At 37.8% G+C, this 21,844-nt stretch overlaps 1 protein-coding gene across 4 annotated transcripts; it reads left to right on the plus strand.

Moving 5' to 3' along the window:
* Positions 1 to 283: 283 nt before the first annotated feature.
* On the plus strand, positions 284 to 19,932 carry sertad2b (SERTA domain containing 2b). 4 transcript variants are annotated; one of them, XM_067386230.1, is made up of 3 exons: positions 5,310 to 7,946; positions 8,054 to 8,877; positions 15,688 to 19,932. In XM_067386230.1, exon 3 carries the CDS (start codon positions 15,692 to 15,694, stop codon positions 16,817 to 16,819), a length of 1,128 nt encoding a protein of 375 aa, XP_067242331.1. In that variant the 5' UTR covers positions 5,310 to 7,946; positions 8,054 to 8,877; positions 15,688 to 15,691; the 3' UTR covers positions 16,820 to 19,932. The 4 variants fall into 4 exon arrangements, with proteins under 4 accessions (XP_067242332.1, XP_067242328.1, XP_067242331.1 ...); XM_067386231.1 differs by lacking the exons at positions 5,310 to 7,946; positions 8,054 to 8,877 and adding an exon at positions 284 to 495 and having other exon boundaries at positions 15,685 to 19,932; XM_067386227.1 differs by lacking the exons at positions 5,310 to 7,946; positions 8,054 to 8,877 and adding an exon at positions 284 to 495.
* The last annotated feature ends 1,912 nt before the right edge of the window (positions 19,933 to 21,844 follow it).

Raw genomic sequence — 21,844 nt, forward strand, 5'->3', positions numbered from 1 at the left:
AAAAAAAGACATGTAGACTACAAGAACTTTTGTCAGTCTTATTTATAATGTGCCTATGTAGAGAGACAAAGGCTGTGTCTCGAAACCTATTGAGCTGCCTGCTTCACCTAACGCGTTCGGCGTCAGTTCAACTCACGCAATGCGCCCGTGAGGCTATCTAGGTAGGCAGCACGCTAGGTTTTGAGACACAGCCCGAGAGTTAGTGGGTGGACGCGTGGAGGGTGTGCTTGCGTGTGTAGGGGTTGGACTTTTCCGAGGCCAAGCTCTGTGTAGTCGAGCACAAGTCTCACTCGACGTCATTCGCTTTCGAAGGCGATTGTCGGTCATAGTGACTGACTCCGGGCTCGCGGATAGTCTGCCGTCCTTTTCTCTCTCCACAAACTCACTGCCGACCTTCCTCATCAACTGCGAGAGTTTTATCGGTACCGACTGTCAACAATAAAACAAAGATCCATCCCGATGCTTCAATTTATTCCTCCACTTGAAGTAGACGAGGTAAGCGTGCGGCTTATTCATAAATAACTGAGATCATGTAAGTGGCGTGGAAACGCTGCGGCGTCACTGATGTTGCACATAGCAGAGGCAACAGTCATACATGTATTCGTGCATTGTTGTCTGGCGGTCGGTGCGATCTTCGGAAAGTTCAGAGGCATGTCGCAACCCAAGGCAGAACCGCTCTGTAGCCGAACCGAGTCGTTAGTTTAATCAAATTAAACATTTTAATGTTTCTTAATGTTTATGCTTGCTCTCTGTTTTACTGATATTAAAGATACAGATAGGCAACTGGCTAAAGAGTTCAGCTCTGGGACAGAGGTCCAGAACCAGACAGACACTTTACACTGAAACCGATAAAACATGATGTTGGGCCTTACTGTAACTAACTGGAAAGTTTATTTATTTAAATTTTTTTATTTATTTTTTAGGTAAAATCAAAGTGACAGCCTGTTCATTGCACTTTTCAACCACTTTTAACTGCTAATGAAGTTGTAACTCTGAAATTATTGTGACAGGTTAAATGAATGAAAACAAAGCTATTAATATGATTATTTTTACAGCCTCATTGTGTATTTGAGGCTTGCATGTTCACTTCTTTGTTGCTTGTAAATTGGCTTTTTGGTTTTGATTAGATGGTAAATTTTCATTGAATAGTTTGGACACAATTTTATTTGGCATCTGATTAAGAAAAATGTATTTGGTCGTCATGGAACAAATTCACATGCTGGAAAATGGCAGTGGGGGGATTGAAGGACAGTGTCTATATGTCTGTGTGTGAGCAAAGTTGTTCGTTTTGGTTTTTGAAAAATTGCTTTAAACTAACACTGTAAAAAAAACCTGCAGAAGTTTATTTTTTAAAGTAAAATCTTAAGTCACAACCTGCAGTGATAAATTCATCACAATGTAGTGAAAAATACTACATTGTTTTCATAACTTAACCTGATTATTTTTTATCTTTTATTGTAAAGACGTTTGTGAATCTGTGGCGACTCAGAGCTGCAGTTATTTTGCAGTTGCTATCCTTGTCAGACACACTGGCATTCAAAGTCCGAATAACTCACATGCACGCACACACACGCACACACTCAGTAAATTCAGAGGATCAAGGTCCAGTTGGATTTTCTAGTGAATGCACGGTTCACATTAAGCAAAGTAGATTACAACCCCTGCTTTCGTCAGTCTGCTCATCGTATTGCTGTCTTATTTCCTTCAAACAAAAAACCTGACATTTACATGTTGTACTCTCTGTGTCATCTTTAAATGTGCACTTCCTTCCTGCAACAGTCACAGAAGTAAAATGAGGTTTTGTCCCTCAATTAATCATAAATGTCACATATAGTGGGTGTATTGAAGGTCCAGAGAATTTCAGCTTTTTGACTTTTATAGTGTTGTGCGAGTGGACAAAGTTATTCTTTGCTTTTATATATATTGATATATTTTCTATAGAGTTTATGCTGCAAAGTTAGTATTATTAATTAGTGTTGTGAATTAGATATTGTTCTAGAGAGGATATCCTTTAAACATAAGTTTCAGTTATATATTGCTATTTCAGTTGCAAATAAAATAGCTTGTTTTACTATCTAGTCTCTTAAAATGAGTTATGACACTAACTGATTAGTAGTGAGGAGGACTAGTAATGAAAAGAAGGAAGACTAATAATTTCTGTTTATTAGTTTCATTTCACGTCACCTGTTGCTTGAGTTTTATTTTCGTTTAAATGGTGTGTGTGCGCCTATCTTACGCCTTCACATAGTGCTCTAAGACTTCTGCCCCTCTGGTCAAACCGGTTTGAATTGCGTTCCTCTCTATGCTACTGTTTAGCTGTTTTTTAACAGGACTCTGACATTTAGGAGAAGTTCAAGGGAAGCTTTTATCTTTCCACGTGTATATTGCACGCTTTTTTTTTTTTTTGGTGTTTTTGTTTAGTATATATTACAGCACAGTTTAGGGTACTCCAAAAACTGTGGTATTTTTTAGAGAATAATTTTAGTGCCAAACTACTCAGTATTTTCTGTTAAAATAAGTGCAAAGCTTTCATACATCCTTCATTCACAAAGTGAACATCTCCAATCTAATTTAAAAAGTATGTATATGAGTGCATAATACAGTGATTTGCAACATTCATTGCCTGTGGAAATCTGTAATGTGGGTTGTCTTGTTTCTCTTGCTGACGTAAAGCAGCTTCTCAGAGTAGGCTATGTGTTGCCTCTTTGCTGGTCTCTAAGACCCGCAGCTCTGCCTACTCTGAAGTGTCACCCACTCAAGCCCATACTTCATTTATGAGTGACTTCCATAAAGGTTTATCACTTTTATGCTTTTATATATTTTATATATATAATATATATATACTGCCCTCCAAAAATTTGGAAACACCGCTGGCAAAGTGTGGTTTTGGACAATGTCAGCATAAATCCTTATAATTTTTTGGTGCAAATACATTAAAGTAACTTGACATTATTATTGAAGACCAGCAATAATAATTTTCATTTAGATTACATAATAATGGCAATATATACATGTCAAAGTCAGACATGCCCCTTTGCCAGCTGTGATGCCTGGTTACTGGTTTAAACTTGGCCTAGGTTTGTAAAAGACTTTGGGTCAGCGCACCTTAATAGCTTTAACAATTGATTTCCAATTAAGTTTAGAATACAATGCACCAGTTAGAACCCAGTTGAGGTCAGATAGCTGCTAATGGTGGATATTGTGATGAATCGAAAATGTAAGTTTTCTATGTATAAACTGTTTATATAATAAAATATGTTTTCGTAGTTTGTGTTGTCCCTTATTAGTGCAAAATTATCACAAATTAAAAAGGATTCATGCCAATATTGTCATTGTTCATGCCTATATATAATATACACACAATGAAAATAGAGGGAATGCATTAAATTGAACAAAAGTGTTAGTAAGGACATTTATAATGTTACAAAATATTTGTTTCAAATTAATGTTGTTCTTTTGAACTGTCTATTTATTAAAGAATCCTGAAAAAAGTGTCACTGTTTCCACAAAAATATTAAGCAGCAAAACTGTTTTGAACTTTGATAATACGTTTAAGTTTACTTAAACTTAAACATATTGATAGTAATAAGAAATGTTTCTTGAGCAGTAAATCAGCATCTTAGAATGATTTCTGAAGGATCATGTGACACTGAAGCCTGGAGTAATGAGATGCTAAAAATTCAGCTTTGCCATCACAGGAATAAATTACATTTTATAATCGATTAAAATAGAAAACAGTTCAAATTTTAATAATATTTTACAATATTGCTGTTTTTACTGTATTCTTGATACATTTGGTGTGTGTGTGTGTATATATATATATAAATATATTAGTCATTAGTAACTCTTTTTACATATCGTTACTAGTTATGACTCACAGTGGTCAAAAAAAGCTGTTGCAGACATCTTATCTTCTAATTTGAAGAGCATCAGTTGCAGAATGAGTTTTCATCAGCTTTCTGAAAGTAAAGACAGGCAGCTCTAACGTTTTATATGGCCACATGTCTCATTTTTCTGTTTATTGATGTTTGCTTTTATTCTCAATTTTGGGCAAAACAATTGAGATCAAAGTCTAATAAACAGCAGTGCAGCAACAGTTGTGTATCTGTCCGCTTGTTTGACTGTCTTTAGTATTGTAAGTCTTTGCTGTGAAGTAAAGATCGTAAGGCAGGCATGGGTGAGGTACAGTACAGATCCACCATGCGACAGTTTTACAGACATGTTATTTTGTTAGTTTTTAAGATGTCAGACGGTTGTCTGACCCCTGCAGCTTTCGCTCAGTGCTGTGTGAGAATGTGGTGTCTGGGCCTTCTCCATCTGTCTGTCTCAATCGCTCTATGTTTACCGTCTCACACATATCTCTCTCCTTCGATCTTTTCTCTCACTGCCTTTTCCTCTGTTTTTCTTAGTCTGTCTCATTTTCTCATTTATTTGCTTGTTTGTTCAGTGTCATTGGGCCTTCATCAGGAGTTCCCGTTAAATTGCACTCCAACTTTGCACTGCTACAAATTACACTAAGTAGAGAGCCCAAGTGGAGAGAAGATGGTGAAACATGTATCTAAAATGTTTCTGTCTCTCCCCTCTCTTATCATATGTTTTCAAAGACCCCATTAAGGAAAAAATTGTTTTGTGCCTGTTAGATGATATGTGCTAACTTTGAGGCTTATCTGTTAACTCCTAATTTTTAACAAAAATCTTTTATTTAAAATTTAAATCATTTTTCTAATCAGGGAAAACAGACTAAAATGATTGATTACTCATCCTGAACTACAGTTTTTTTTTTTTTTTTTGTCTAATGAGATCTCTAGAATGTGAATGCCCCTCCCCTTAATTAAGTGCAACTGACTAACAATTGCAAGTGATTGTTAATGGCTGTGGCATAACTAATATTCATTTTCTCCACAGATAATTTTTTTAATGCTATTTTATAAACCTTCAAAGACTGACCTAGTGCAAACTAGGTTGTTAATCAATGGGATATGCCTTTTTTTTAAATAATTGTGTTCAACAGAGGAATTTCTGGTGAAAACCACATTACCCATGATTCTGCAAAAAAGAATGAAAACAAGCAAATCATGCCAAAACAACTTTTAGTGCCCACCCACTGCCATGATGCATTGTGAATGACGCTATCGTGTCAGTGTCTCTACACTTTCTCTACACAGTGTCTCTTCAAATATTTGTGTGAATAATATGCATGCTTTGCAATAAATGTAAAATTTGTAACAAATTTAAATCAGTTCGCTTTTAACTAGTTTTTCACTCAGTTGTCATTCACTTAATCATTAAAGTCATTAATTAAAAGTCTTGTTCTTTGGTCTTTTTATCTGTTTTTCAAATGCTTGTTTGCCTTAAATCAAAGTTTGTAATGTTGTGATTCACCTTGTAGCTGGTTGGTTTGGTTCATAGCTTATGACTCTTAAACAAAGACTCTTAAATCCCTGTGGGGAAAAATAGCATTATCCATTCCAGTAGCATCATCCAGATCACTCTTTCACGCTTCATGACTGGTGTTGTCCTTTATATGTGTGTGCAAATTATTAATGTCTGTATTTGTGCTTGTCATCTGATGCACCCACTTGCCATTAGTGAATCTCAGTATTTCTCAGTATACATTCGACTTTGTCTATGTTTGTGCTTTTGTATCTGCAGGTGTTTGAGAGCTAGAGACAGTGTGAGTGTGTGCTTGTGTGAATCAGTACCCTCCGGATCTGAAATAGCACTGTGTGGAGGTGAAGGGGGAGGGGAGCTCTGAAGCACAGGCATGGAAACGTGCAGATCCTGTTACAGGATCATAATATCACTGAAAACTCTGCGCTCTGTGCTCCATCCTCTCCGCTGCACTTGTTCGCCTGCTCACACCATCCTTTCTGCCGCATTCTCTCACTCTGTCTCCACCAGTACACCAAGTGCCGAAGCTCCGGCGTCACACCCGGTCCCTCATGTGCCGTATGTGTTATGTGTAGGATTGGAACAGAACGTACAGCCTGCCTAGCAGCCCTGACATATTTCCAGGCTCTGCTCTGACAACTCAGTCGGAGCTCTCCTCCGGAAAGGTCTCTGCCTTCATTTTTACGCTAATTCTACCGTTATCCGGTGCTGTGTTTCAGAAACGTACTTACTGGCTGGAGCCATATCCAGGAACTAAGTTGCTCTTTTGCAAGTGTCCTTTAAAGGTGGGCTTCTGCCAGCCATTTTGTCAAACTCTATAAAGCCTGTCTTGCACTATAGACATTTTTTGACGTTGTGTCTTTTCCTCTCCTTGGAGAGTTTTCACTCAGGATCATTGCTCAGCGCTGGTGCATTAGGGAGCATGGAGACAGGTTGTCTGTTTATGAATGTCTCTTTGCGTGAGGGAACACGGTGTGCTGCCCCAGCACTTCTTACTGAGGAGAATTCAATATTCCCCTTTTTCCTCATTCTTTCTGTTCTCTTCCTGTGGTTAGTATATCCAGGTCAGGAGCCAAAGTACAGGTTCAACAGTTAATCTGGTAAAGGCAGCTGGCCAGCATATGGAGTAAAAGAACCAAGAGAACCGAGAAGCCACAGTAGTGGTGAAGGTCTTCACACTTATATTGTCTATCTCTATGGTTGGGTCTCATTATACTTCTTAGTTCCCTTCTTAATTCCCCATGATGTGAATCACTATATATTGAACACAAAATTGGGCTCTAGCAAGGGCCTTTTATCCTCTAGACATTGATGACTTGGTTACCTATGACTTGATTACAAGTTATCACATTAAAACATAGCAGGTAATTAAATAAAATAAAATAATTTATATTTATATCACACACACACACACTCACACATTGTATTTATCATACATATACAGTGCTGCTTGTAAATTTGTGAACTCCTTCCTGAATCTGCTAAATGATTTTAATAAAATAAGAAGGATCATACAAAATGCATGTTATTTTTTTATTTCGTACTGTCCTGAATAGGATATTTTACATAAAAGATGTTTACATAAAGTCCACAAGACAAAAAAAAAAATGCTGAATTTTAAAAAATTACCCTGCTCAAAAGTTTACAGGTTGTCTGTTCATGAATGTCTCTTTGCGTGAGGGAACACGGTGTGCTGCCCCAGCACTTCTTACTGTGGAGAACTTAATATTCCTCATTCTATGATTTTCCTCATTCTTTCTGTTTTCTTCCTGCGGATAGTATATCCAGGTCAGGAGCCAAAGTACAGGTTCAACAGTTAATCTGGTAAAGGCAGCTGACCAGCATATGGAGTAAAAGAACCGAGAAGCCACAGTAGTGGTGAAGGTCTTCACACTTATATTGTCTATCTCTATGGTTGGATCTCATTATACTTCTGATGGTTGGGTCTCATTATACTTCTTAGTTCCCTTCTTAGTTCCCCATGCACTTTTCCAACATGACAGTGATCCTAAACACACATCTAATAGCCAGAACACACCAAGCTGACGCGTACGAACTAGTGGCGACGAAAGCAGACTGCAGGGTTGGCTCACGTTGGCAGCGTCTGTGTCCAAAGTTGCCCTGACACACCAAACTGACGCTAAACAGCCGATGGCCAAGTTACACATCCGTTCTGCGCCTGCGTGAGATGAAATGCCTTTCCGAACCAGCAGACGACAGTATCTGAACAGCCAATCAGAATGATCAGATGGCCAGACGGACCGACGAGCTCCAGCACCGATTCAACATTTTGACTCGGCCGAAAAAAAGCCGATGAGGACCAACTTCAGCCGACGGTGCGGAACACACTGAGAAAACTTAGTCGGCCGATGAAGAAAAACTGCCCGACGGCCGACCGTCGGCTTGGTGTGTTCCTGCCATAAGGCCACCGTTGGATTTCTGAAGAAGAACAAGGTGAAAGTGATTCAGTGGCTCCTGATCCGAACCCAATCGAACACCACTGGGGAATTCTGAAGAGACAAGTTGAGCATCACTCTCCATCCAGTCTCCTCCAGGTTCGAACACTCACTGATGCATCAAGAGCCGGGGGCTGAGAACTTTTGAACATGATGTCCAAATTTTTCTTGTTTTGTTTAAATATCTTTTTTTTTTCCCCATTTAGAACTGCCCTTCGGAAGCAACAGAAGACACTTGCAGAAGACAAATTATGTATAATTTACCTTGATCTTCAATTTCAAAGTCTACACCCCCTGGTTCTTAATGCATCGTGTTTCCTTCTGGACCGTCACTGAATGTTTGAAATGTCCTTCAATTGTCCTCAGTGTGAAAAGATGGATCTACTATAAATGTTAGCACCTCAGTACAAGTAAATAGACAAATAAAATGAAAATTATCTTTTCAATCTTCTTAATTCCTGAATAATACTTGCTGCAGTTTCATGCATGTTAGTGGGGGAAAAAATAAATTACATACAAACTCGCTTTTAAAGACCGAAAATAAGCTTTTGTCTTTGTATATTGGTACTTGTGCTTGTCCTTTGATGACATTTCCAGTAAGTGAATATAGTGAGCAGCCAATCTGTACTGGCTTTTACAACACATTCTGGGAATTTCTAGGGAGTGAATGTTTCAGTGCACTGAAGTGATTTTGACAATGGAACCGAACAGGTCTAGAAACTCCCTGGCCAGTGTACTTCTGTACTAGGGAGCAGAATGATACACACTTTGACCTTTTACACTGAAGATGAAAGTGAAATGATGGAGGGAAGCAGAAGCAGACAGAGGCAAAATCAGAAGGAATGTGTAGGGTGGGGCGGCAGTGGCATTTGAGTGCTGCAGACAGTCGTATCCACTCCTCAGCGTGAGTCACAAGGACGCGTTCAGCTGCCGTGGCATTCCTCTGTGTGGATTACTGTGGGAAACTTTATTTGCTTGAGACTTTCTTGAAAGCTTCAGACAATGGCATACAGTTCTAGGGCCACTCTTGGTGAGTTTATAGCCATAGCGAATGACTAAACACTTCTGTGGTACTGATTTTTGCCTGTTATTTACTGTCATATTTGTGTCTGTCTCTCCGAAATACTCATAGATCTCTACCCAAATTTGCAGTGACTTTTTAGCTGCGTAGTAAGATGCTATTTTTAATACTTGAGTCATTCTTACAGCCTTTTTCTTTTACTCATCCTGCAAAAAACCTCTCAAAACAGCCTGAAATTGTCTTCTCTACTGTAACACTTTTCTGTAAAATTTGTCTTTCAGTCTGACATCATTATAGACGTTACAATTGTAATTTCTGATCCTTTACTGTAGCAGAAAAGGGGTTTAGAAGTTAAACTAATTGGTGATCATATCTATGTTACAATATTTTATTTTATTGGTTATTCTTCCAATTTCAGGCTTATTTTATCTCATGCCTTATTGTTTTAAACATCAGATATCTTTTTAAACTGAAACATTCACTCTGTGTCCACCCTAAATGTTACTGAAACTGAACCAAATGGCATATGACTGTAAATCTGCATCTTATGAATTATGTGTTCTCTGCATGTAAACTGCATGCTTTGGAATGTACATCCAACTCGGGCAGATGTAACCTGTTTTTCTTTCCAGCTGGTCGTATGTTGTTTTAGATTCATCTGCTCAGAAGCAGTCCAGTCAAGGAAGAAACATTTCTTTCTTTAACTTTCCTCAGCCCCTCTTCTCCCCCAAACTCTCTCTCTCTCTCTCTCTCTCTCTCTTTCTCTTGCTCTCTTTGTCAAGTCTTTGGGTGGATTCCCAGCTGACTGTGTTTGTCATGGTAACAGGCAGCAAGGCAACAGGCCCAGCCACTTGCACTTCCTGAGTGAGAGGAGCTGCCTGACAGATCTGCGCCTGCGCTGTGTGTGTGCGCAGGCAGGGCTAGGGTGCGTGAGGCTGTCAGCCTTTATTAGGTTCAAGCACACTGCAATGCTGCCTACTGCTACCGGGCTTCATTTTATGCTAATGAGGGGAGGCCTCAGGAACGGGCTTCCTTGTCTTTCTGTCTCTCTCACTGACTCCTTGCTGCCATCTCTGTGCTTTCCTTGTGGGCTAGAGAAAAGATTGATGTGTTGTTTTAAATGACTCATACATGTTTTACTCGATAAATAACCCTCATTCTGACCTTAAAGACAATTTGAAATCAAAATAGACTCTCTTTACTTTCCTAATACATAGACTATTCATGGTCTTTTTGTGAATGATTCATTGGCACTTTTTATTCCAAAGGAAAAAAGTATTGGTCTTAATAATCTTTAATATAAAATGTAATAAAATGCTTTGCTTCTGAAACTACTTGCATCACCAAATCCTCTCTTATAGACCAGAGTCAGCTTAGACACCATATTTAATGTGTGTACTGTCTTAAGGTATACAGTCAGAATTTATTGCCTCTTTAAAAGTTTTACACACATTAAGTTAATTGTAGTTTTATGAAAATGTTTAAAATCATGTACACATACATGAGGTGAAGACTTCAGTCATATCAGTTGCATAAAAAAACTTTTTTATTTTAGATCTTAGTCAAGTGCCATCTTTCTTTTTTCTTTGTAGGAAATCCTATTTCACTGGAACAAACACTACCATTTGTGGTTAGTAAGATTTTTTTTATGGAAGAAATTAATGTTTTTTTGTTTTTTTTTAGCAATAATGCATTAAGTTGATAGTAAATGTGTTTATAATTTTACAAAATATTTATATTTCAAGTAAATGCTGTTTATTCATTAAAGTACCATATATTATATTATATTATATTATATTATATTATATTATATTATATTATATTATATTATATTATATTATATTATATTATATTATATTATATTATATTATATTATATTATATTATATTATAGAATGACATTTTAAACATACTAGAGTCTCAAAGAATGAATGAAATGTATTAAAGGTGCAGTATGTAATATTGACAGCTAGTGGTTGACATTGGTACTGCAGTCCAATTTAAAAAAAAATTGGAGAGGGTTGTTTCTCCTGCCCCCTCCTCCTCAGACTCAATGCTCAGGCTGGTTGCCAGATTGAGGACATGCAACAGGAATGAGTGCAATTGACAATGGAAGGCGACAAGCTTTAAGGCTGATTTATACTTGACGCGTCCGCAAGTTCGCTTGGGTGCGCACAACAAAAATTATTACATACTGCCAACATTCCGCCAATGTCATCGCGACGTTGGCGAAAGTGCGCATTAGGTGCGCACAAAGTCATTTCACGTAGCGGTGTGCACATCAGATTTTGTAACTCTGCGTGGCTACGCATCCTGAAATTGCACGAGTGCGAGGCGAATCTGGCCGAGTATGTACATCTCACCACACCAGCGCCAGTTTTCGCATCTAAATTAATCGTTTACCATTTACATTGTCAACAATACCAGAAATAATCCCCTTTAACGAAAATAAATGTCCATGTTTAATAAAAATGTTCACGAAACTAAATGAAGATGTTTAGTGAAATTAGAAAATATTTGAGATTAATTTAGTTGTATACGTTCTCATATACGATATATATGAGAACGTATATATACAATATGTTCTCATATCCATATATTTTGTTCTAATGTCAAAAGTAATAATCAAGGTTTTACTTGGTTTTAAACGATTCTTTTTGCTGTGTGGTTTTGGTGAAGTGTAAACTAGAATAAACAGCGTCACATGTACCTTGTACCCACATGTACTGCTTACTGATGATCGAGTGAACAATTTCTACTAGTGGGCCCCTGTCGTTTCAAAGAATAGAACAACGGCGAGCATAAACTCCTCGTCCGTTTGGGGAGATGCGCGTGCAGTCAGCGGAGGCTCGCGGAGCGAAGCGAAAGTATAAATCCAGCTTTGCACTGTAAGTTGATGAGTTGATTTATCTGCATTTGAGATGGATGCTGAAGATTTCTAGGTGGGGTAGTATCTGCGACCTCTGAGTCAGACCTAGTTTGTTTTCTTGCTTCCGTGGCTATAAAGTATGCTGTGCTTTCAACCAAATGGCAACCCGGGGTGTCCAAATATTATTGGGTAAATTGGCAGCGGGTGGGATCACACCGAACAAAACAAAAACAGACATTGCAACACGGAATGCACATTTCAAAGTAGAATAACTGGCTGTAGCATTGTTTTTTCAGAGAAACTTGGCATGAACTTGGCATGTTTCCTAAATCTCTGCAAACATATTATGGTAATTTTGTGCTTTATACAGTCAAAAAAATTACATACAGCACCTTTTAATGTAGCTCAACTAGAAGAGCATGGTGCATCAGATTCCAAGGTCATGGGTTCAATTCCCAGGGAAAACACATCCTGATCAAATGTATGGTATAATTTGAATACAGTGAAAATCACTTTGGATGACAACAGCTAGCAAATTGGTAAATTTACAATACATGAAAAAAACCTTTCATTAAAGGGTCTTTTTCAAAATAGCTCCCACATACATGTGAGTCACGCTAAGTTGTAAACATGGTGAAACGTTCCAGTGTACGTTTAACACTCAAGTTGATTGGACCATCTGTGTCTCCACACCCCCACACCCTTTTTGTCCTCTCTCCTTGAGCAGTGCACTGTAATATTACGGTGGCCCATGTGATCTGATTTAAATCTCTTGTATCATGAACCTAGAGCTACAGTATCTGAGCCTACATTCAAAGCTCAGCATAGGTCAGGCACTCGCTCCTCCTCTCCGTCCCCCTTTTCCACCAAACACTCAGCTGGATCTTGTCTTCCTGCAGCCAACATGTATTTAAGCAGGGAATGATCAGGGCTTTGCGCTCGTGTGACACATTCTTACCGTGAGTACTTACTGAAAGTCTGACACACATTTGCCTCCTTCTTCGCTGCAGCACGGCTCAGGAAGGAGTAGTCAGAACTGTATTCCTGTAAACGCTCCTGCGGTAGCGACTCATGGCGTACAGTTATTTTCAGAAGCACACCTTTCCCCAGCAACTCAAAAGTTTGAATTCTTATGTTTGGAGATTGTTGTTGCTAATGTCCTGTTGGAGACTGTGTGTACATCAAAGTGTGTTCCTATATTGTTACCTTCTCTGTTTGGCACAGTTAACGTGAGGCATTGTGGGCTGTTAGCGACTGATGCCCAGGGACTGTACTGACTCTCACCCCAGAAACGGCACCGAATGCTAATTTTTACCATGTCTGTTTGGTCAACTGGGTCAAAACAACTGCTGTGGCCTGTTTTGTTTGTATTTGTTATTCATCTATTGGATATATAGTCTAAAAATATGTACATAAGTTAGTTAAAACACTATATTATCTTTATCGAAAAACAAAAATGTGGGCAAAAATAATCGAACATGTTTCTCAAACTCCCCCTTCCTGCCATTGGTCAGATAAACAGATGGCCTCGCCCCCAAACTCACACTATTGGTTGAGCCAGTGTTGCTATATTGGACTGGTTGGAGTTCTCAAACACGAGTGACGCGTCTTGTGTTATTCTATAGTCTTTGTTATTATGCAATGTCACATATTCATGTAGAAAAAATAACACAGAAGTAGCCTCAACAAAACAAAACAATTATATTGTGAACAATAAACCCAAATAAATAACTAAATCTGAAATGTCTGATATAGTTTTTCTTAATTGTATGAATTTTGCCATTTATTCTGTTTTCGCCATGAAAATAGCCTTGTTGCTGACATGGCGTAAATAAATAAATTACTTATTTATAAATAATATCAATGTTTTTGTTACTTAAAGCAAATGGTGAAAGTTTTTGATATGACTTGCTTTCCTCTCACTGATCTGTATATGGGGGAAATGCATTTTTGTCCAAGTGCGTTATTTCCTTTTAAAATAATTTTATAAATTCATGACATATATCACTTTATTCTATAAAACCTATTTAGTTTGAATTCATTTTTAGTACATTTAAATAATACATATTAGGTGGTGCAACTGTCCGAACAAATGAACAGACTAAGAAAACTATTTAAAATGGTGTCTTAATAATAAAAATACTGTGGCATCATTTTGGGTTTGAAACCTTACATATAAACAAATTTTATAAATATCAGTAGTTTTAAAGGTGCCCTAGAACCAGTTTTTACAAGATGTAATATAAGTCTAAGGTGTCCCCTGAATGTGGTTGTGAAGTTTCAGCTCAAAATACCCCATAGATTTTTTTTTTTTAATTAATTTTTTTTAACTGCCTATTTTGGGGCATCATTAACTATGCACCGATTTAGCGCGTGGCCCCTTTAAATCGTGCCCCCTGAGCTCTCGACTATAATACAGTGCATTTACAAAGTTCACACAGCTAATGTTCGTCATGCATACTGCATGTATGCGTCAGATCATGTGAGTATAGTATCTATTTGGATGTTTACATTTGATTCTGAATGAGTTTGATATATGCTCCATGGCTTAAGCTAACATTACACACTGTTGGAGAGATTTATAAAGAATTAAGTTGTTTATGCATTATACAGACTGCAAGTGTTTAAAAATTAAAATAGCGATGGCTCTCTTGTCTCTGTGAATACAGTAAGAAACGATGGTAACTTTAACCACATTTAACATAAGCAACATGCTAACGAAACATTTAGAAAGACAATTTACAAATATCACTAAAAATATCATGTTGTCATGGATCATGTCAGTTATTATTGCTCCATCTGCCATTTTTCGCTGTTGTTCTTGCTTGCTTACCTAGTCTGATTCAGCTGTGCACATCCAGATGTTAATACTGGCTTGTCTAATGCCTTGATATGCAAATATTGGGAGCGTACATATTAATGATCCCGACTGTTACGTAACAGTCTGTGTTATGTTGAGATTCGCCTGTTCTTCGAAGGTCTTTTAAACAAATGAGATTTACATAAGAAGGAGGAAACAATGGTGTTCGCGAATCACTGTATGTCATTTCCATGTACTGAACTCTTGTTATTCAACTATGCCAAGGTAAATTAAATTTTTGATTCTAGGGCACCTTTAAAGCTGTTGAGATAATTGAAAACTTTTGTTCAGCAATTTGTATATTCTCAAATGTCAGGGTCACACAACTGCAAACATGGCTCTTTCATTATGAATTGACAAGGTAATAACAGTAAACATGATAATGCATCATCCAAAGGACCCCAAATGATCCTTGGGGCAGAGAGAAAAAAACCCTGCTAATTTCAAGTATGGGTAGGTTGGTACACTTTCCATGTCAGGTGATATAACTACAGTGTATATATATTTATATAACTATATGATTGTAACATAAAAACAGCCAAAAAATGAATTTAAATACTTTAAAATGATATTTAATAACTGAAACGTGTTTAAACACATTGTTCATGACTCAAAAATGAATGAAAAATATTTCCTCCATGTTTCAAATCAACATGGCCCTTTTAACGTCACTACTTGGCAACTGATGTATCATCCAGAATTCACAGTTTCCCACTTGTAAAAATAACTTTGCTCGGGTCACTCATGTGCTTGTAACTCCTAAGTACAACATTTCTGACTCCACTTGAAGGGCATGTAACTTAAAATTGACTAACTTGTTGTCTCTCTATATTCAACTAGCATAGAGAAAGTATTTTAACATAGAATTACACTTTTACACCTTTAACATGTCAGTTTCTTGAAATGTGTATGTTTGACATTTTTTGCCATTTAGATATTTTTCTGTAGATCAAGAGATTTATATGGAACCAATGTTGAGTCATAAGAGAGATAAACTGCAATGAGTCATGAACGTAATGAGTGGCTGTGTGGCTAACACTCTCTGTCTCTCTCTCTCTCTCTCTCTCTCTCTCTCTCTTTACTCTAAGCAGATATATGTTGGGTAAAGGGGCAAAGCGGAAACTAGATGAGGATGAAGAGGGGCTGGAAGGCAAAGCGTTGGCGGCAGGGCCCGGAGCGATGGTCGACGGGCTCTCAAAGGTCTCCTACACGCTGCAGAGGCAGACCATCTTCAACATGTCTCTGATGAAGCTGTACAACCACCGGGCGCTCACTGAGCCCAGCTTGGAAAAACGCGTGCTCATCAACAACATGCTGAGGCGCATCCAGGACGAGCTGAAGCAGGAAGGCAACCTGCGGCCTCTCTTCTTCCCTCCTTCCCCTCCACCCGACGACCCCGTGGATGAGGGTTTCCGTGAGGCGCAGCCTGCCTTTAGCGTGTTGTCCATGGTGGCACCGCCGCTGTCCCAATCCACAGCACTCTCCGCTCCAGTCCTTACATCGCCTTCGTCAGGGCTGTCAAACCCAGCGCCTCTGGAGGCCTGTCTCACCCCAGCTTCACTTTTAGAGGAGGACAGTGTCACGCTTTGCACATCACCCTCTCCGCTTGCTCCTCCTCCTCCTCCTCCGCCGCCGCCAACCCTGCCCAGACTCCCTTCACCTGTGGCCAGAGACAGTTTTTCTTCTGCCCTGGATGAAATTGAGGAACTCTGTCCTTCGCCCTTACCTACAGCTACATCAGCGCCCGGTGCTACCTCCCACTCGTCCCTTACAGTGACCCTCCAAATGCCGTTGTGTCTCCCCAGCTTAAACTCAGGGGCCTTGGACTCCAAAGACTGCAGTAAGCCTTGCAGCCCAAAGCTTGAAGGGCTGGTCCCGCTGCCCGAGGAAAGCTCGGCAGCCCCCAGTGCACCAGAAACTCTTCCTCCTAACAGCCTGGACATGAGCACCTCACCCTCCGCCTCGTCCTCGGGCTTTCTGACAGACCTGGCCCTGGACGACATTCTCTTTGCAGACATTGACACCTCCATGTACGACTTTGATCCCTGCACCTCATCCTCAGGTGCCGCTCCCTCAAAACTGGCGCCCATGGTGACGGCGGACGAGCTTCTCAAGACTCTTTCACCCTACAGCGGTGCTGCTCCTGCTGTCAGCTCAAACCAACCTTTCAAAATGGACCTCACTGAACTGGACCATATTATGGAGGTGCTTGTAGGATCATGACCGGGTTTAGAAGGGAACTGGGGAAGACAATGCAAAACCAATCAAAGAGTTTTTAAATAGAAACTGAGAAAGAAACTGAAGAATCACTTTGTGAGTGTTTGGATTTTTTTTTTTTTTTTTGTACAGTTTTGTGATCGTTTTGTTTTTAAAGACAACTGAAACTGTCCATTTTAATGGTGATGTTGCCCAGTACTACTTCTCAACACTGTGCATGCACTGTGCTTGCCTGTCCCAAAAATGAACATGAAGAAATTTTATGGAACACACTTTGGCCTCTGGCATATCTGAGTGCCTTCATTTTTGACCACTTGGTAAATTACTCTGTTTGTCTTGTCCCATTTTTTTTTTTTTTTCTCATCATTTCTAATCGAACAAGATGGATTATCAGGCAGTAGCATCTCTCTTACCCCTCCTCAGCATACAGGTGCAAAAATGTGCAACGGCAGCCCTATTTTCATATTTTTCTGTCATTTTCACAAAGCACAATGATTCTAAAAGAGGAACTTGGTTATTTTGTTTGTATGTTTTTCTATCAAGAGGTGTTTTATTGCTTTTTAGTAATATTCAAAATGGTCTGTTAATATGTGGTCATTTATTCATTTTTTTTTTTATATAAATATTCATTAAAGGGATAGTTCACCATGTACTCACCCTCATGTCCTTTCAAACCTGTATGAGTTTTTTTCTTCTGTGGAACATAAAAGAACATATTTTGAAAATTTTTTTGTCTATATAATTAACATCAGTGGGGTCCAATGTTGATTTGCACCCCACTGACTATTTTTTAAAATATCTTTTTATGTTCCGCAGAAGAAATAAAGCAATGCATGTTTGAAGTGACATGAAGTTGAGTAAATGATGATAGGATTTTCATTTAGGGTGAACTACCCCTTTAAACTTCCTTCAGTGAAACATATACATTTATGAAATGTACTCATTTATGGAACATGCTTTACCAGGTTATTTATACATGGATGTGTGTAGTGGTTAGATATTTACAGTCAACCAACCAAATTTCTTGTGATCTGCCATAACGGCTCAGATTTCATGTGTTTACATCTCAGCTGGCAATGTATTTTTTTTTTTATTTAACAGGTGCATTTCTTTGATTAGCCAATGCTAAAACCCCTTTATGCTACAAATAATGTATGCAATCAATGCCTTCTGATCAGTAATAAGCAAACTGTCAACTTCTCTCAGCCATTTCCTTTTTATCCGAGTCAAGGAATTGCCGTAACTTCCTTATTTTGGCCTTTGTTTTGGCTTTATATCATAACTCTGACTCAGTGGCTGGTTCAGTTTTAATGCTACACTAATGCACATCAAGAGGGTCTATGCATGTCTGTTCATGCAAAATGAGGAAAAAACTTTGCCGCACATGTAAGTTTCATTTTCAGTCATTTCCATCATCATAATCTTTTTGCCAAACATTTCCTTCATAATCATCTCTCACCAGTACAACGGTACATTTCTGTTAACATACTAATGCATGCAGGATTATAGCTCATAATTGTACAGATGTCAGATGATTTTTGTATGGTTTGGTCTTATTTTATCTTATTTATACCATTGTTTGTTTGAGTTGTATTAATGGTAATGTTCCAGACAGACTCTCTCTCTGATGCCCTGCTGGGTTTTAGTGTCGTTTGGCCAGTAGGTATGGTCACATTACATTTAAGTGGAGTTTATTTGGGGGAGTTTAAGTATGCACAAGTTTGGCGGGAGAGTATTATGCATGTATGTGCAATAGACGGCACAGTATATTCGCTAAAACACTTGCTATAAACCACTGAAGTTGATCAGATTGGTTGGAAGGATTATTTTATGTGCACCTGACATAAAAGGGAAGGGACCATTTATCATATCACCTGTATTAGTTTCACATAGCTGTTTGTCGCACTAAACTAGCTCTCATTAATAATGTTAGATTTACATACCGACAAAAACTGTGCATTATATGCCTTCCTGGTAAGTGCAATGTCAGTGAGGGAAGAAAACTTGTCAAATGTGTATTTTTAATAAATATATTATACTTAAAATGTGTGACCATTAATAATCTGAGATTTGAACTTCCTGTCACAGAGACCTAAGCTAGAGGTGACGGTTTGGATTTGCTACCCAGAGTTCAAAAGAGAGATTGTCTGAGAAATAAAAACACGAGTGAATGAGAGCAGAGCGGACAAAACTATGGAATCAAAACTATGATTACTGTTTCTTATAGGATTTTTGGATTTGGAGTGTTTGTTTTAAGTTATTTATTTTTTTGTTTCCTGTGTAAATATATTTATTTTTTATGTTAAGCTAACATCCAGATTGTAATTTGTACAGAATATGAGATAGGAATGTATTGTGCTTATGGGAATGTATCACTGCTTATTAATTGGGGTGGAAGCCATTTTTTTTTTTTTTTTTTTTTTTTTTTCATCTTGTTTTAATAATGCATTATTTTGTGTCTGTTTAGTTTCTTGTATTATAATTTGGGGGGGTGTTTGTGCTAGTCGTCTAGTCAAACACTCCCTGCCGCTATTTAATTATAAGTATTTAATGTTTTATGTATTTCAGATTGTGTGCAAGGGAAAGGTTTGTGAAGCAATACTTTATTCTCTACAAACTTCAGAATTTCAATCTTCCAAAGCCTATTTCTGGGAAAATCTTTTTGATAACCCTCAATGCCAAATGTAAAAAAAGAAAGGCAGCATGATTTCTGATGATATTGGTGGTTGTTTTTTAACGGTATCTCACTGTCCCATGGTTCAGGCCATACATTCGGGGAAGTTTAAAGTGGTTTCAGGATAGTGACCACTGGGATTGTGTGTGCGTGCGTGTGTGTGTGTGTGCGTGCGTGTGTGTGTGTATGAGAAACAGAGAGACAAAATGTGGTGGAGGGTCTAAACCCTTTTTCTGCTCTTTAAGGAAGGCTGTATCTTCAGGCCTTGGAGCTGTGCCTTTTTCTATGCAATATTACAGACACATTCATTTTGAGAAAAATAACCCATCAACTGATGATCACTGTATTTGCATCAAGGTGTGGACTGTAGAATATATATAAAATATGGACATGTGTCTATGAATTTGAAACAGTCTTACTTTTCTAGTTTTATATCATACAATAAACGGATAAAAATTACATTGTGTTTGTTTTCTTCATTTTCCATCTAAATATAGCATGCTACAGATTGTATAGTGAGTACATAACAGACAAATGAACAGGTTGCTTTGTATGAAACGGCAGACATTTCTCTGCATCAACAGTTGCCTCCATTTTGCACCTATGACTCATGGCCTGGTAGCAGGAGTCTATTTCCAGTATTGGGGCCACACAGCTGTGTAGCAAGGACAGTTTTAGCACGTGGCAGTGTCTGTGTGAACTGTAGGGGGATGACCGGCTCAAAACATGGCGAAGATCTCAGATCTCAATGTTTTCCCCCTGTGGATCATGTTGCTTTTTATGAGATTGGTGAGTCAGTATGTGATCTGTAGGATCACTCACGCTGACCATCTCACTTTTACTATTTGTTTTTCTTTCCTTTATCTAAAACAAGTCTTGCAGTTACGCTGTTCAGGAGGCTCTGGACACGACCTTAATCCTGTGTTGTCAGACAGGGCTTGTTTTCACTTTACATCCCTCTGAAGTCAAGCTTCTAACAAGTTTCGTGTTTCATGTGCAGATAGCGGGTGAAATATTTGCCTTCTCATACTGTATTGTTCCAGTAAGCGCTATGGGGCCTGTGTCATGAAGCTGACTAATTTGCTGTGGTTAGTAGTCGTCCTTTCCCTTCAGTGTTCTTTGTTGGCCCACTTTTATCCACGTGAAGAAATGGGTCAAACCAAAGAAAAAAAGAATCTATGCTTCTTAACTGCAACTCATTGTAACGCTTCACTGGAAAGGTGCTGCAGTGTTTGCAGTTTCGATAACTTCAGACATTTTTGAATAGCCTACCTAAGCAGCACTCAAAATGACTGACAGACAGCACCTCATTGTATTTTTTGCTAAAAAAGTATAATTAAAAAAAAAAAAAAATATATATATATATATATATATATATATATATATATATATATATATATAATATATATATAATTTATTTATTTTTTTTTAAATCAAGACTTGCATTTAATACGGAACAGGATTAGGGCCAAGCAATAATAAAAAAAAAAACATCTCGAGATTAAAGTTGTTAAATTTCGAGAAAAAACTCGTTAAATTTCGAGAAAAAAGTCGAAATAAAATGTTGAGAATAAAGTCATTAAATTACGAGAAAAAAGTCGTTAAATTACGAGAACAAATTCATTAAATTATGAGAAAAATGTCGTTAAATTTCGAGAAAAAAAGTCGAGATAAAATGTTGAGAATAAACTCTAAAACTACGAGAAGAAACTCGTTAAATTTCGAGAAAAAAGTCGAGATAAAATGTTGAGAATAAAGTCATTAAATTACGAGAAAAAAGTCGTTAAATTACGAGAACAAATTCATTAAATTATGAGAAAAATGTCGTTAAATTTCGAGAAAAAAAGTCGAGATAAAATGTTGAGAATAAAGTCATTAAATTATTAGAATAAAGTCATTAAATTACGAGAAAAAAAATCGTTAAATTATGAGAACAAATTCGTAATTTAACGAATTTGTTCTCGTAATTTAACGACTCTTTTCTCCTAATTTACTGACTTTATTCTCAACATTTTATCGCGACTTTTTCTCGAAATTTAACGAGTTTTTATCGTAATTTAACGAGTTTATTCTCAACATTTTATCTCGACTTTTTTCACGAAATTTAACGATTTTTTTCTCGAAATTTAACAACTTTAATCTCGAGATGGTTTTATTTTAAGTCAACATGAAATAACTTTCCTCTGAAACAACTTTTTGAACAATGCTCAATGCTTACTTTTCAGAATCCAGTCAATGATGAATAAAAGTCCTACCCTACATTTTTCCACATGGAATATCTTGTTTCACTCACAAGTAGGCTACATCAAACTACAGGCGTAAGTGAAGTTTTACACTAACAATTTCTTATTTTCTTT

Source organism: Chanodichthys erythropterus, chromosome 5 (assembly GCF_024489055.1).
Source record: "Chanodichthys erythropterus isolate Z2021 chromosome 5, ASM2448905v1, whole genome shotgun sequence".
Classification (NCBI taxonomy): Eukaryota; Metazoa; Chordata; class Actinopteri; order Cypriniformes; family Xenocyprididae; genus Chanodichthys; species Chanodichthys erythropterus.

What these genes read in the sequence shown, in the direction of transcription:
- sertad2b (XM_067386231.1), top strand. Translation starts at nt 15,692, where the DNA reads ATGTTGGGTAAAGGGGCAAAGCGGAAACTAGATGAGGATGAAGAGGGG.